The 14,504-nt window shown below is 40.6% G+C and overlaps 1 protein-coding gene across 1 annotated transcript in view; it reads left to right on the top strand.

Annotated features, from left to right (window-relative positions):
• The first annotated feature begins 5,808 nt into the window (after positions 1-5,808).
• dctd (dCMP deaminase) overlaps positions 5,809-14,504 on the top strand; it is a 31,041-nt gene continuing 22,345 nt past the window's right edge. Inside the window, exons 1-2 of the mRNA XM_083764960.1 lie at positions 5,809-5,868; positions 13,088-13,184. Of these exons, the coding sequence (XP_083621086.1) occupies positions 5,828-5,868; positions 13,088-13,184 (138 nt within the window). The 5' untranslated portion in view covers positions 5,809-5,827. The remainder of the gene's footprint in view (positions 5,869-13,087; positions 13,185-14,504) is intronic.

Below are 14,504 nucleotides of genomic sequence, written 5' to 3'. Positions count from 1 at the left end.
ATGTCACAGTGTTCCAGTTATCCGTTGTGTCTGGTCACTCCCATCATGTCACAGTGTTCCAGTTACCCATTGTGTCTGGTCACTCCCATCATGTCACAGTGTTCCAGTTACCCATTGTGTCTGGTCACTCCCATCATGTCACAGTGTTCCAGTTACCCGTTGTGTCTGGTCACTCCCATCATGTCACAGTGTTCCAGTTACCCGTTGTGTCTGGTCACTCCCATCATGTCACAGTGTTCCAGTTATCCGTTGTGTCTGGTCACTCCCATCATGTCACAGTGTTCCAGTTACCCGTTGTGTCTGGTCACTCCCATCATGTCACAGTGTTCCAGTTACCCGTTGTGTCTGGTCACTCCCATCATGTCACAGTGTTCCAGTTACCCTTTGTGTCTGGTCACTCCCATCATGTCACAGTGTTCCAGTTACCCGTTGTGTCTGGTCACTCCCATCATGTCACAGTGTTCCAGTTACCCGTTGTGTCTGGTCACTCCCATCATGTCACAGTGTTCCAGTTACCCGTTGTCCGTGTCTGGTCACTATGTCTCATCACTTCCATTTTACTTGATTATTTTCTTAGTTTTCTGTCCTGATTGGATAAAAATTGTATTCTGACCTGAAAATGAATATTCAATATACTAAAGGAGAGACAGTCACAGGGAGACCACTGTTCTTGAACAAACAGGGCATAGCGGTGTCCATTTTGTGGTTCCAAGAGTCGAAAGCACATATAAATTGTGTAAAGGACGACTTCACCACTTTTCAACCATATATTTGGTCCCCACTAATGTTCATGATAAAATAGCACATTTGTTTCTGTGTCTGATAGCCAGGAGCATAGCAGGGCTGTGGGCAGATCAGAAACCTGTCATCCACTGACATCATTGATGAGGTATCCAAGCTGTAATAGAAACCATCGTTCTCGTGAGAATACAAATCTAAATATAGGCCTATATATATATATATATATATATAGGCTATATCTTATAAAAACGATTTTAAATATATAAATAAATACAAAATAAAAATATGCCTAACGATGATGTCACTGGAAGACAGGTTTCTGAATTTCCCACATCCCTCCTATGAGACACAGACTGAGTAGAAAATAAATGTTCTATTTTATCACCAGTGAGGACCAGGTTGAAAAGCGGTGAAGTCATCCTTTAAGCCTGGAACCAAGCCATTCAGGCTCCTTCTCTTCGCAGATGAGTAAGCCTGGGACTGAGGCTAGGCTCCTGGTGAAACATTTGATTCTGTGATTTGATTCTCCTATGTCCAGCTTTTGGTTTGCATGTAAACATAAATGTCCTAACGCAAACATTAAATCCTATTGATAATGAATGTCCAGCTGTTTTAAGTCAGTGTGTAACAATAAAAGCTGGACATAGGATGTGATTGGCCCGGATTAAGATGATTTATGATGATAAGAGCGCCCCTCACTTCACACAGGTGTGATTTTTATTAATATTCAATTAGCCAATATAATAGACTACATTTAATAAATACCTAAACAGTTTTCAAATATATTTCTTTCACAGAATCAATGTTTTATGGTCATGATTCACCAGGAGCCCTGGGGCCTGTTTCACGAAACTTGGATTAGAGATTAAACCGGGATTTAACACATATCCTGGTTTAATATATCCTGGTTACCATGGAAACTAATGCTTTGGATTTAGCCTGCTCCGGACCAGGCTAACAGCCAGGTTTAACCTAATCCTGATGTCTTTACTGTTCATTAAGCAGTCAAACTGATCACAAACCAATGATGTTTTCCAGATTTATTCAATTACTATGGGTTTATGTTGCCTTATTTGTATCGGTCTGCATTAAAGGACTAATTTAAGCACTATATGAATTCAAATAACCAAAATATATTGGCTGCACAACATCATGACAGCTTGTGAGCTTGTAGATCAGCTGCTTTTGGTGAATGTTCCCCATGAATAGGTTTGCTGTCGTGCAAGTGCACGGTTAAGAAGAATTATTATATTATATTATAATATATATATTATTATTTTTGTAAAAGTGAAAACCACTAAATATTACCATTACTCATTGTTTTACAACATATTACCATTGTAACGTTTCACCCACTACTAGTCCTACATACTTACACCTAGAAACACCATTCAAACCTATTTAGGTTCATCCTACGGTGGACATGTGTGCCTGAAAAGGAATCTTTGAAATGTTTCATAGTTCAATTTGGGGGTCCAATTGACATGAGAATGTTAGAGAAACGCAATGTAAAATCCTGTAAAAAATATTTAGTTTGAAAAAAGTTACTAGGCTGAATTGAAATGGCACCGATCTCTATGGATGCGACAGACTGCACTGTGTGCACTGTGCACTCTGCGTGATACAATCCACTAGATGGCGGCAATGTAGCGCCCCCCACATTTTCCTCTCACTGTAGTGTAGGCTATGTTTATTTTCCCTTTTTACCTCCTTTATGATGAATTCCTGATCTTTGACTATATATAAGTGTCTATTTGTGTTTTGATGAATTGAAAATGGTGGACCCTCTTCTTTTAAACAAGTGTTGGCCTAATGCTTAATTTCACTCGTCCACTCACAGTTATCAGGCTTTGTATTGAGTTTGTGCTTGAAATGTACTGTAATTCTGCAAACTGTTAATAAATATTTCAATCAATCAATCAATCAAAAGGCTGGTTTCCTAATAATGCCCAATTTAAACCAGTGGTTCTCAAACATTTTCAATCCAAGTACCTCCAAATGTATTTGGCCATACATATGATGCTGATTTCCTTTTTTCATATAGACATGTACATTTGTACGTCTTTAAATGTTCAGATGAATTAAAAATGGAGGATCCTGATGATGTCTTCGTGCTTTTTCTCATCATCATCATCATCATCATAATTTGTATAGGCCTACAATAAAAGTATGTAGGCCTGGACATTTTTCAGAAAATCACCCACTGTGTAGATTACCTTTAGTTTTTCAGATTTTAGTAATGAAATTAATTTAAACGTGGGTTATAAAATTCTGCTTTTATCCTCGTAGCCATGTATACCCATTCTACAAACTGAATACAAATTTCAATCAATCAATCAATCAATCAATCAATCAATCAATCAATCAATCAATCAATCAATCAATCAATCAATCAATCAATCAATCAATCAATCAATCAATCAATCAATCAATCACCAAGGCTCTGGGATATAAAGTGGGCTTGTTTTCATAGACCTACATCTACATAGAAATGTCTATTTGTATGTCTCTAAATGTCTGTATGTCTTTAAATGTTTTGATAAATTAAACAATGTGGACCCTGTTGTAAACATTCTCAGAGACTCAGCCTTTTCCATAGCTCCAGTCATCACCCATCAAACAGGGACAGGTCCCCCAAGATTTTAAACTGGCCAAAGTAACCCCCTTGTACAAAAAAGGGAGTAAATTAGAACCCGGCAACTACCGCCCTATTTCTATTCTAAGCTCCATCTCGAAAGTGATGGAAAAAATAGTCTATGAACAGGTTGAAAAGTATCTTGCCACTAATAAATTGCTGTACGAGTTCCAATCTGGTTTCAGAACATCCCACTCCACTGACACATGCCTCCTCTATTTGAGCGACCACATCAAACACGAGGTGGACGCTGGAAAATACTGCGGCATGGTCATGCTGGACCTCCAAAAGGCTTTTGACACCGTGAACCACTCCATACTGGTTAACAAGCTTAAAGCTATTGGTTTTGATAGCACATCAGTGAGCTGGATGCAATCCTACCTGGAGGGGAGAGAACAGATGGTGGAGGTGAACGGAACACTGTCCCCTCCCCTCCCAGTGAGCTGTGGCGTCCCACAAGGAAGCATACTAGGGCCTTTACTGTTCCTAATATATGTTAACGACATGACTTCAGCTTGTGACTGCAACTTGTTCCTGTTCGCAGATGACTCAGCACTGCTGGTCTCGGACAGGAACAAACTGCAGGTTGAAAAGACCCTCAGCTCTGAACTCGGTAGAATCTGCACCTGGCTCGCTGATAACAAACTATCCTTACACCTGGGAAAAACTGAATCCATCCTCTTCGGATCAAATAGTAATCTCAGCAAGGCAGATGGCTTCTTGGTTAGAGTGGGTGACAATATTATCACACGAAAAGATCAAATTACCTACCTAGGTTCCATCCTGGAGGCCAATCTTTCCGGTGATAAGATGGCCACCAACGTAATCAAAAAAGTCAATCAAAGAACAAGATTCCTTTACAGGATCTCCTCACTGGTCAGCAAAAACACCTTGAAGACCTTAACAGGAGCCCTCGTACAAGGTTTCTTTGACTATGCATCCACCTCTTGGTACCACAGCACCTCAAAGGCCCTTAAAACAAGGCTCCAGACCTCCCAAAACAAACTGGTCAGGCTCCTACTTGGCCTCACCCCCCGAACCCACCTCACCCCTGCCCACTTTGACAGGCTGGGATGGCTTAGGGTCGACGACAGAGTACAGCATCTTGCAATGGGTCTGGTCCACAAGATTCGATACACCACCAAGATACCCATGTACCTGTCTAAATACTTCCTTAGTGTAAACGAAGTCCACACCCACAACACCAGAGGGAGTACAACAAACCATGTACAACCCAGATTCGGCACAAACAAGGGACTAAATTATTTTCGCTCCTATGCCACCAAAATGTGGAACGCCCTACCAACAGTCATTAAGACATGTGAATCCCTTGACTCCTTCAAAACCACTCTCAAAGGGCACCTACGGATGGCTGCAATTCGAAACTGGCCTCTGTAAAATCCGAATCCCCCCCCCCCACCCCATTTCCCCTCACTGTATATGTATCTTTTCCCTTTTTGCTTCCTATATGATGAATTCCTGTTCTGTTCTTTAGCTACATAGAAGTGTCTATTTGTATGTCTCTAAATGTTTTGATGAATTGAACAATGTGGACCCTGTTGTAAACAAGTGTAATGCTTAATTGGGTCGTCCACTCACAGTTAACAGTCTTTGTATTGAGTTTGTGCTTAAAATGTACAATTTACAATTTACAATTTAGGCATTTAGCAGACGCTCTTAATCCAGAGCGACTTACATTTAGGCAAGAACAAAAGCATGGGAATACATCACATAAAAGCATTTATCATGAAACATGCGTAAGCTAAGAAGGTAACAGTGGAATATCTATATGATGAAACTATACATACACTATACATAATAAACTATACATATTCACTACTATGCTATACATATGTACTATGGCGTGCTATGACTATATACAATACAATTATAGTGCTGTCTACATAACATGCTATAAGTCTAAGTCAAATGCTATCTAAGCCAACAGAAATTCTATCTAAGGGGTTAGGGTAAGTGCTATGGGCCATGATGGAGTCTGAAAAGGTGGGTTTTCAGGCTACGGCGGAAGATTGGGAGTGATGCTGCAGTTCTGACTGCAATGGGAAGTGCATTCCACAGTTTTGGAGCCAGAAGGGAGAAGAGTTTGGGACGTGTGGAGCGTTGTCCCGGTTGTACTGTAAATTCTACAAACTGTTAATAAATATTTCAATCAATCAATCAACAAGTGTAATGCTTAATTGGGTCGTCCACTCACAGTTGACAGTCTTTGTATTGAGTTTGTGCTTAAAATGTACTGTAAATTCTACAAACTGTTAATAAATATTTCAATCAATCAAAAAAAAAACCTGGTTACTTATTTTGCTAAATCTGGCAACACAGATGATGACAGCTTCCTGCGCGGGAGATTTCCATCACATCCTGGTGTGCAACAAGGAAGCTTGGTGTGTAAATACATAAATAATACTTCAGTGCGTTGGTTCCTGCTGCAGCATGGAGGCACACACACAACAACACGCTGCGTCAATGAACGGGTAACGTCATGTTTATGTCATTCATTCATTCACACACGTTGTTTCAGTTTCACTTTTCTGTAGATGGTTTGTGTTCAGTTTTATGAATTTGCTGTGTTTGTGTGTGTTGACTTGTCACTTTGTGTGCGTGCGTCTGTTAACGTTGGTTGTCTGCTTTGCGCACGCACGCACGCACACACACACACACACACACACACACACACACACACACACACACACACACACACACACACACACACACACACACACACACACACACACACTTACACACACACACACACACACACACACACACACACACACACACACACACACACACACACACACACACACACACAGTGTTACAAGTGTGTTGTGTTGGTGCTGGTGGTGTACGTTACCGTTTGTTGGTGTAGAATAGATGGTGTTGTAGATTCCTGCAGTATCTCCTCACTGGTTAACAAAAACACTTTAAAGACCCTAACAGGAGACCTATACCCTAGTACACGGTTTCTACGACTATGCATGCACTAGTCCACACCCATAATACCAGAGGGAGCTATAGGGTGCATTTTGCATCCCAAAACGCAGATTATTGATAATGGACACATCTGTGGACCTTTCTGGGTGTCCCATGGACACACTACTCCACTACTGTACTCCGCACTGTACTGTAATTTGTTGCTATTTAATTTACTTTGTTTGAAAATACTTTGCACTGTTGTTTGCATAACTCTTTAGAAGATTTAGAATTGTGTTTATTTCTTTCAGATATATTTTATACGTGAATTTGTAAAAATGTCAATATGACTCCTACTGTAACTTCGTTGAAGTGGGACTCATAAAATGGTCATCATGGGAAGTTGGGAACCATCTGAAAGACCAACCCTGAAAATGTACATCACTGATGGAAAGTATAAACGGCACAGCTTTTAGCTTTTTTGATCGGATTTGCGTATTAATCTACTTGCCAGCCCATAGAGCCCCATTGTGAACCCGGACATGTTGAGTACACCAAGGTTTTATGTTAGAAATGTTGAGTATGGGTCCCCAGCAGGTAGAAACTTCCAGATGCTAACTTGCATATGTCCATGCTTTCATCATGGCCGTTTTAGCCCAAGGAGTGATTTTGTGCAAAACTAATGCTTGGAATGGATTCAGCATCATGAAAACCCCCTAGTTTGACATGTCACATGGCAGTCGAGGCACGACGTTCATTAAGCAGATTATATTAATGCTGGTCTCGTCATGAGTTGACTCACTGTCTAGGTGCTGCCACACCGCGGACATTCTCGGCTGTCCGCAGCTTCTTTTCCGGGTTTTTAGACAGCTGGTGGATGGAAATTAAGCTCCACCTCCGCGGCTGACTGCCGTGGAGGAGAGCGTTTCTGGGAATCTGTCCGTCGCGGCAGTTAGCCGCGACGTTATGGGAAGCCGTTTAGGCCATAAATGCATAGTCAACTCGCACATACATGTATACTTCTCTTATATATTGGTACTTCACTTGCACATACATGCATATCTCACATACACATACATGCATACTTCACTTGCACATACATACATTTAGGTACTTCACTTGCACATACATACTTCACTTGTACAATGTACATACATACTGCATTCGCACATATATAAATACTTCACTTGCACATACATACATACTTCACTTGTACATACATACATACATACTTCATTCACACATATATAAATACTTCATTCGCACATACATACATACTTAATTTGCACATACATACTTCACTTGCACATACATACGTGTGTGTGTGTGTGTGTGTGTGTGTGTGTGTGTGTGTGTGTGTGTGTGTGTGTGTGTGTGTGTGTGTGTGTGTGTGTGTGTGTGTGTGTGTGTGTGTGTGTGATATGTATATGCACAAAAGTATGTATATAACAGGAAGGCAATTCCTGGAACAGGAAGCTCGCAAGATGGTCACATAATTCGCCAGGACACCATTTTTTCCATAACAAATGAAAAGCTAATGGAAATGCAACAGTCAGGAACAGGCCTGTAATTGCTGAGTGCTGAACTGGAGGTAGTGCAAAAATGAAGACTGTCCACTTGATTTTTTATTTTATTTTTTTTTGCAAATCAATGTCTTAAATGGCAATAGAGACTTTGTTATTTTTTTTTCCCCAAAGTTTATTGAGATGCATCGAGTGCACTACAGAGAATGATACAGCTAGCCTAGCCCCTCTCGGAACCCTCCATAAAGCTTTTCTGAAATTTGGATGAGTTTTATGTAGGGTCCCTGTTCATAACTATATTTTCGTATGGGAATTTTGGAACGCGGACATAAATATGCTCCGTAACATCGTATCTGCGCCGTTTGACGGCCTGTTTTCCTTTGAGGGCTTCTGAATTTGTGAACTATAAGTACCTATACATTCCGCTGCGAATATCTCCTGTGGCGCGGAAGCCGGTAAGTATTTTTAATCTTTGTTTGACCGATTTGGTCGCTTTATTTCTTCTTGTTTGTTTACCGTTTATTGTACCGCCTCCCGGTGTGCGGTTGGCTTGTGCCGGCTACGTCCCTGCCTCTGATCTGCTCTGTCATAGCTATAGCGCCACAAGCTAGTTGGCTTAGATAGCATTTGACACAGACTTATAGCATGTTATGTAGACAGCACTATAATTGTATTGTATATAGTCACAGCACGCCATAGTACATATGTATAGCATGGTAGTAAATATGTATAGTTTATATGTATAGTGTATGTATAGTTTCATTATATAGATATTCCACTGTTACTTTCTTAGCTTACGCATGTTTCATGATACATGCTTTTATGTGATGTATTCCCATGCTTTTGTTCTTGCTTAAATGTAAGTCGCTCTGGATTAAGAGCGTCTGCTAAATGCCTAAATTGTAAGCTAGCCAGATAGGCGGTACAATGAGGTGTCAATAAACAAGGAAGGAAGAGAAGAATCAAAGCGACCAAATCGGTCAAACAAATACTTAAATACTTAACGGCTTCCGCGCCACAGGAGATATTCGCAGAGGTATTTATAGGTACTTAAAGTTCACACATTCAGAAGCCCTCACACGAAAAAAAAGTCCTGAAAGAGCGCAGAAGGACTTATCCGAAGTTGTTTACGTTTATATATGTGTGCGTACCCGGTGGCAGGGTGGAGGTGGAATAGGACCCAATGCTCTGGGTCTAAAAAATGTCAGAAACTTCAGTAGCATTGGGTTCTGCTTGTAGGGCTACAGCTAGCCCTGGTCCAGGGCTAGATACAGCTAGCCGTGAGAGAAATTTCAGACTTCTAAATGACTACACTCAAGCCGTTGGCTGTTTAGCGCTATGTGATTAAATATTTGTAACTTTATTATTGCCATTGAAAAAAAAATGCTGCTGTGACGATGATGATGAAGAATATCCGTCTTTATATAATTGGCTCAGTTATCAAACCATGACATTGTTGTCAGAAGTTCAAACACTGATTCAGATTGTAAGTGTAGTGCAATTCTTAAGACAAAGCCAGAGTTTGCAAACTAAAGTAGCATAAACACAACACCAGCGCCATAACAAACGTCCCGAGGTATTTCCTTTCTCCCCGAGTTCTGTAGGTAAGGCTCAAGGCTTTTGTCACATGATAGCGCAGCTGATTCCAGGCATCACATTAGGGGTAAAAAGGTACCACGTGTATATAGCAATAATAATAATTACTATTATTATTATTATTATTAATAAACCATAGTATTAATTAACAGGTTACATGCAGGCATCATTTTAGGGGTAAAAATATACCATCTTGCGAGCTTCCTGTTCCAGGAATTGCCTTCCTGTTATATACATACTTTTGTGCATATACATTCATACTCTCTCTCTCTCTCACACACACACACACACACACACACACACACACACACACACACGTGCAAATGAAGTATTTATATATGTGTGAATGAAGTACGTATGTATGTGCAAGTGAAGTATTTATATATGTGCGAATGCAGTATGTATGTATGTATGTGTATGTGAGATATGCATGTATGTGCAAGTGAAGTACCAATATGTATGTGCAAGAGAAGTATACATGTATGTGCGAGTTGACTATGCATTTATGGCCTAAACGGCTTCCCATACGACGTGGCGTTCCTGTGGGTCTGGAAGTTCCGGGGACCCCCACACGGAGTTGCACTACTCTGTTCACACTGGTGTGATTTTTCCCTCTTTTGTTTATGCACTGTCAAATAGGTCTACATCTAAGGTAGCATATACATGTGTAGACACATTATCCTGCTCATTACTGTGCAGACATGTATTTTATATATACATACATCTTCGTGTTTGAGCACAACATGCATTTTGAGAACCCACAAAATGTCCGTGTGCGGACTGTGCGTGCACGCTGTGCGGGCCCCCCACACACAATCAATCTACAGTTGTGGCCCCCGGCCTATATCCCTACCTAATGTATCCTATAGTGTAGTGTGTGTAGTTTCTTATTATACTGTATACAGTAGGTCCTTTACCTATGATCCTAGATGACCATTTATACTGTATGCATTGTATTGCTTCGTGTTTTCCTTGCTTACTGTAAGTCGCTCTGCATTACGAGCGTCTGCAAAATGCCTACATTGTATAATATGAATATGAAATGATTGGTGTTCCTACTGCTTTTACCCTGTCGGCTATATGAGCATGCAGGTATAAGGGTGTGGGACGTGGGTGTGTTTGATGCGATTTGATACTGGAGAGAACTTGATGCAAACGCCTCCATCACACCTGACCTCAAGGCCCTCTCATTTTCTCCTCATCCCACCAAGAGAGTGCTGTTCAGGGATCACGTTGCAATTTACTGCCCCTCTCCTACACCACCTCTGCCCTCCAATCCATATGAGAGTAAATTCACACGCATACTTCAGGTCGGTAGAGTAGCAAAAAAGTACTAATAATAACCTGAGTAGAAGTACGATTTAGTAGTCAACCAAATTTCTTAAATAAAGTATTTAGTGAAAATTTCTCATAGCCTGTATCTGCCAACGCTTAAAAAAAAAAGATTGTATGTCCGGCCGGGGAAATTCCCCTCTGTCAGGTGAAAAGAAGCAGCTTGGACTCCTCATGCATAGAAGGAGGCATGAGGTCAGTCCGCTGCCCCCCCAGGTAGGCAGAGGAAGTGTAGCGCCCAGGATTATATTAGATAATTGGCACTGGGTGAAAAGAAAACTGGGTTACAAAATCGTGGGATAAAAAAAAGAAAAAAAGATTTCAAGTACTGAGTTACAGTACTTAATAGTATACCATCTGATTTATTGTTTATTTTATCAGCATGTAATTATAATGTAACATACATGCTTGTCCAATAGAAATAAACAAAATTAAACCATCTCTTGGAGAGAATTAAACGCATAGAATGTGCACAATCAAGAAGATGTAGCCAAATTATTTGAAAAATGTTACTTTTACTTCTTTAGATTTGTCCCAAATGTATTTGTTTTTTCACATATATTTCAGTACTGCACCTGAGTAAAGTGAAAGTATATTGCATTCAAACTCCACTTCAAGTATACAAATGATAAAACCAGTTACTTTCTAGGCCGGGGTAACTACCTCTCAGCACATTGAGTCCACAGCACGCCTACACATCCACTCATAATGTCATGTTAAGTGTAGTGTACCTCCTCTGTCTCACACACTGTCAGAGTTCAAGTAGGGGTGTAAAGTGTAGAACAAGGGTCGTTTTTCAGGCCAAGGGGCGAACACTATTTCCGTGCTCGGACGGACTCAGCCAGGGACACACATTACAATATTATGTCCATTAACATTATGCAAATTAATTCATTTTTTAATTAATTTTTTACATTCAATTTTTTTTTGCCAATTTAACACTGAGGTGCCCACAATGTTTTAGTTGCCCACTCTTCCTGCACCCTTTTGCAATGTGAAATGCCACTGACCGAATCGATAATCCTTTTCCACTTCGCTTGTCTTGTCAAATGGGCCACGTGAAAATGTAGCCCCATATACAGTAGCTCTCTTCAACTTGAGAAGCTGATGCGTTTATTGTGAAGGCAAAAGTTTCGGAACGTCTCACATCCTGCATATTTCCGTGTGCTGAAAATAGCCGATCTACAAGCTCACAACGTGTTGCGGAGGCAAGTCGCGTTGTGAGCTTGCAGATCAGCTATTTTCAGCATGCAACACGTCGTATGACGAAGCATAAGTCAGGCAGGCTTCACTTTGTTTTTAGACGAGGCGACATACACACATCGCTCCTCGATGCAAAATAAACAGTTAATGTAAGGGACAGTAGGTCGACTTGGGACACGGTATTGATAAGCTATGAGCTTTTTCCGTTGGCACTTTATGATTAATCCACCAACATTGGCCTGTGCAGTGCTTTTAATGAGCGAGATCCGTAACTTAATTACCCTAATTAAAGTGAAAGTCGATTTTCCGATTTTCATTTTTTTTTAACATCCAAACCAAAATATCCAATTTCGATTTAAATTTGATTAATCGTGCAGCCCTAATGTTGGGAACGGATTAATGTTAATGCTTTCTTCAACCATAAGCTTTCTTTGGCTCTGTACTTTGTGTTCTGTTTTCTTTCCAAATTACCAAATCTCTTTGTTACCAATAGCCAATGCGACTCATTGTGAGCTTGCAGATCAGCTACTTTCAGCGAATGTTTCTCACAGAATATTGATGTTAGGGTTCAAGTGGTTAGATGGAAAGTTGTGGCGGCCCTGTAGTAACTCTGGTAACCCCTGGTCTACAAGGTTGGATTTCCCTATGTGCCTTCGTGTCATTTGCACTCTTCAAGTCACTGACTTCAATTGAATATCGGCTTGTAGTCTGTTGGTCACAATTATGACATAATTGCCTAATCACAATTATTTGAGATAATCACTTTCTTTTGCATAATCTTCATAATTGTTTCCATGCTGAGAAAAGGTTCATACATTTTCAGAAATGGTGGAAATAGCTGATCTACAAGCTCAATGAGTTGACATGAGGCACATTGAGCTTGTACATCCTCCATTTCCACACATTGTGTTAAATCTAATTGCATCTATTTGTTTGTTTAAGTTATTTGTCATATCTGCCACACAGACAATTTAATTGTTAATCAGTTATTTGTTTGACAAAATCGTCAAGTAAAGTTGTATAACCGTGACAGCCCTAATATAATGTGAACCCAGGATTAAATGTAACATCTTTAGGTACAGTATGTCTAATCTCCTCTTTGATGGCGTCTTCTGTCTCTAACCAGTGTCACCAAGAAGAGAGACGACTACCTAGAATGGCCCGAGTATTTTATGGCTGTGGCCTTCCTGTCAGCACAGAGAAGCAAGGATCCAAGCTCCCAGGTACTCTGTTGCATTGTAATTAATGTGATTGCCCTAACAGGGCAACCAGACTATAGTAATTGTCACACTTTTTGGCCCTTTGTTTGTGTGAATCAGTGTTAATTTTAACAGCAAATTGTTTAGTCATAGTCTGTTGAATAAAACGGTTGATTTAGTTGACACAAATGTATTTTGGGGGGCCATGATGGTGTCGTAATGGCTGATTTTACACTTTGTTGAATGCTGAATTTGCAAGCTTGTAGATCTACAATTTTCAGTTAACAACTTAGCGCAACCAAACATAAAATGACTTATGACCCCTACACACTCCACGATATTTGCGCTGATTATGCTGTTGGGGAGGTTTTTGGTAATTGCAAAACCCCCGATCTGACGCAAGATAGCCTAGGCTTTGATAGCCAAGGTTTTTCTCGCTGTGGGTGAAGGGCTCTGAGAGAAGATCCAGTGCCGATAAAAGTGCTCTCTCTTCCCGAGAGTTTCTGAATATCTAGCAGATTTGATATTTGACACTCGCCGACTGGACATCATACAGTATGAACATAGTTGCTACGTGGCACCCCAAGAAGGTCCATATTGCAGCCAACGAGAGCACAGGACAGATGTGCTCACAGACAGAAAGTCTGTCTGTCTGCTTCGATGATAATATAAACCCTTATTCTATGGGTAAATTCAGGTTACTTATTCCTTGGGTAAATACAGGTGTCATACATACTGGTAGCTATATTAGTCTAATATGGCTGTTAAATCTATAAAACCAACACATCTCACTTGAGTAATGTCAATATTGAAACTGCGTCAGGACTTGGTGTGTGTGTGTGTGAGTGTGAGATAAAAATTGAGAGGTCCTGTCAGTCTCAAGCATGTGTCATGGGATTCTGCACCTAGGTGAGACGTCAAAATGAATTGAAACTAGAAAAAGTGCCCTTCTGGGCACAGGTCTCCACCAGGATAGGAATGTAGGACATTGCAGCTTGCCTTCATCTGGTGGTTGGATAAAAGGGCAACAAAAGTAAACTAGGGAGTTGGCATACAAAGTTATCCACAGATCCGTGCAGTTAGAGGTAAAAACACTTTTCGGCCAGTTATAGCGCCACCTTGAGGCTGAGTTGAAATTGTTCATGTGGCATTTCTTCCTCGGCCTAGTGGGAATGTGCGTGCACAATTTCACGGAAATCACGCGATGTGTTCATGATTTGCAGCATTTTGTTTGTAACTGAGCACTCCTGTGAGCACTCCTGTGAACTTTGGAAGCCAATCTTAACCAATCAGGATGGAGTCTGAGAAATCTGAAAGAGAGACTGTGTACCATTGCGAGATGTT

The sequence above is a fragment of the Protomyctophum parallelum genome, assembly GCF_964188405.1.
Source record: "Protomyctophum parallelum genome assembly, chromosome: 5".
Classification (NCBI taxonomy): Eukaryota; Metazoa; Chordata; class Actinopteri; order Myctophiformes; family Myctophidae; genus Protomyctophum; species Protomyctophum parallelum.
Note: the sequence above shows the minus strand (reverse complement) of the source record. Positions and strands in the feature narration are given on the sequence as shown.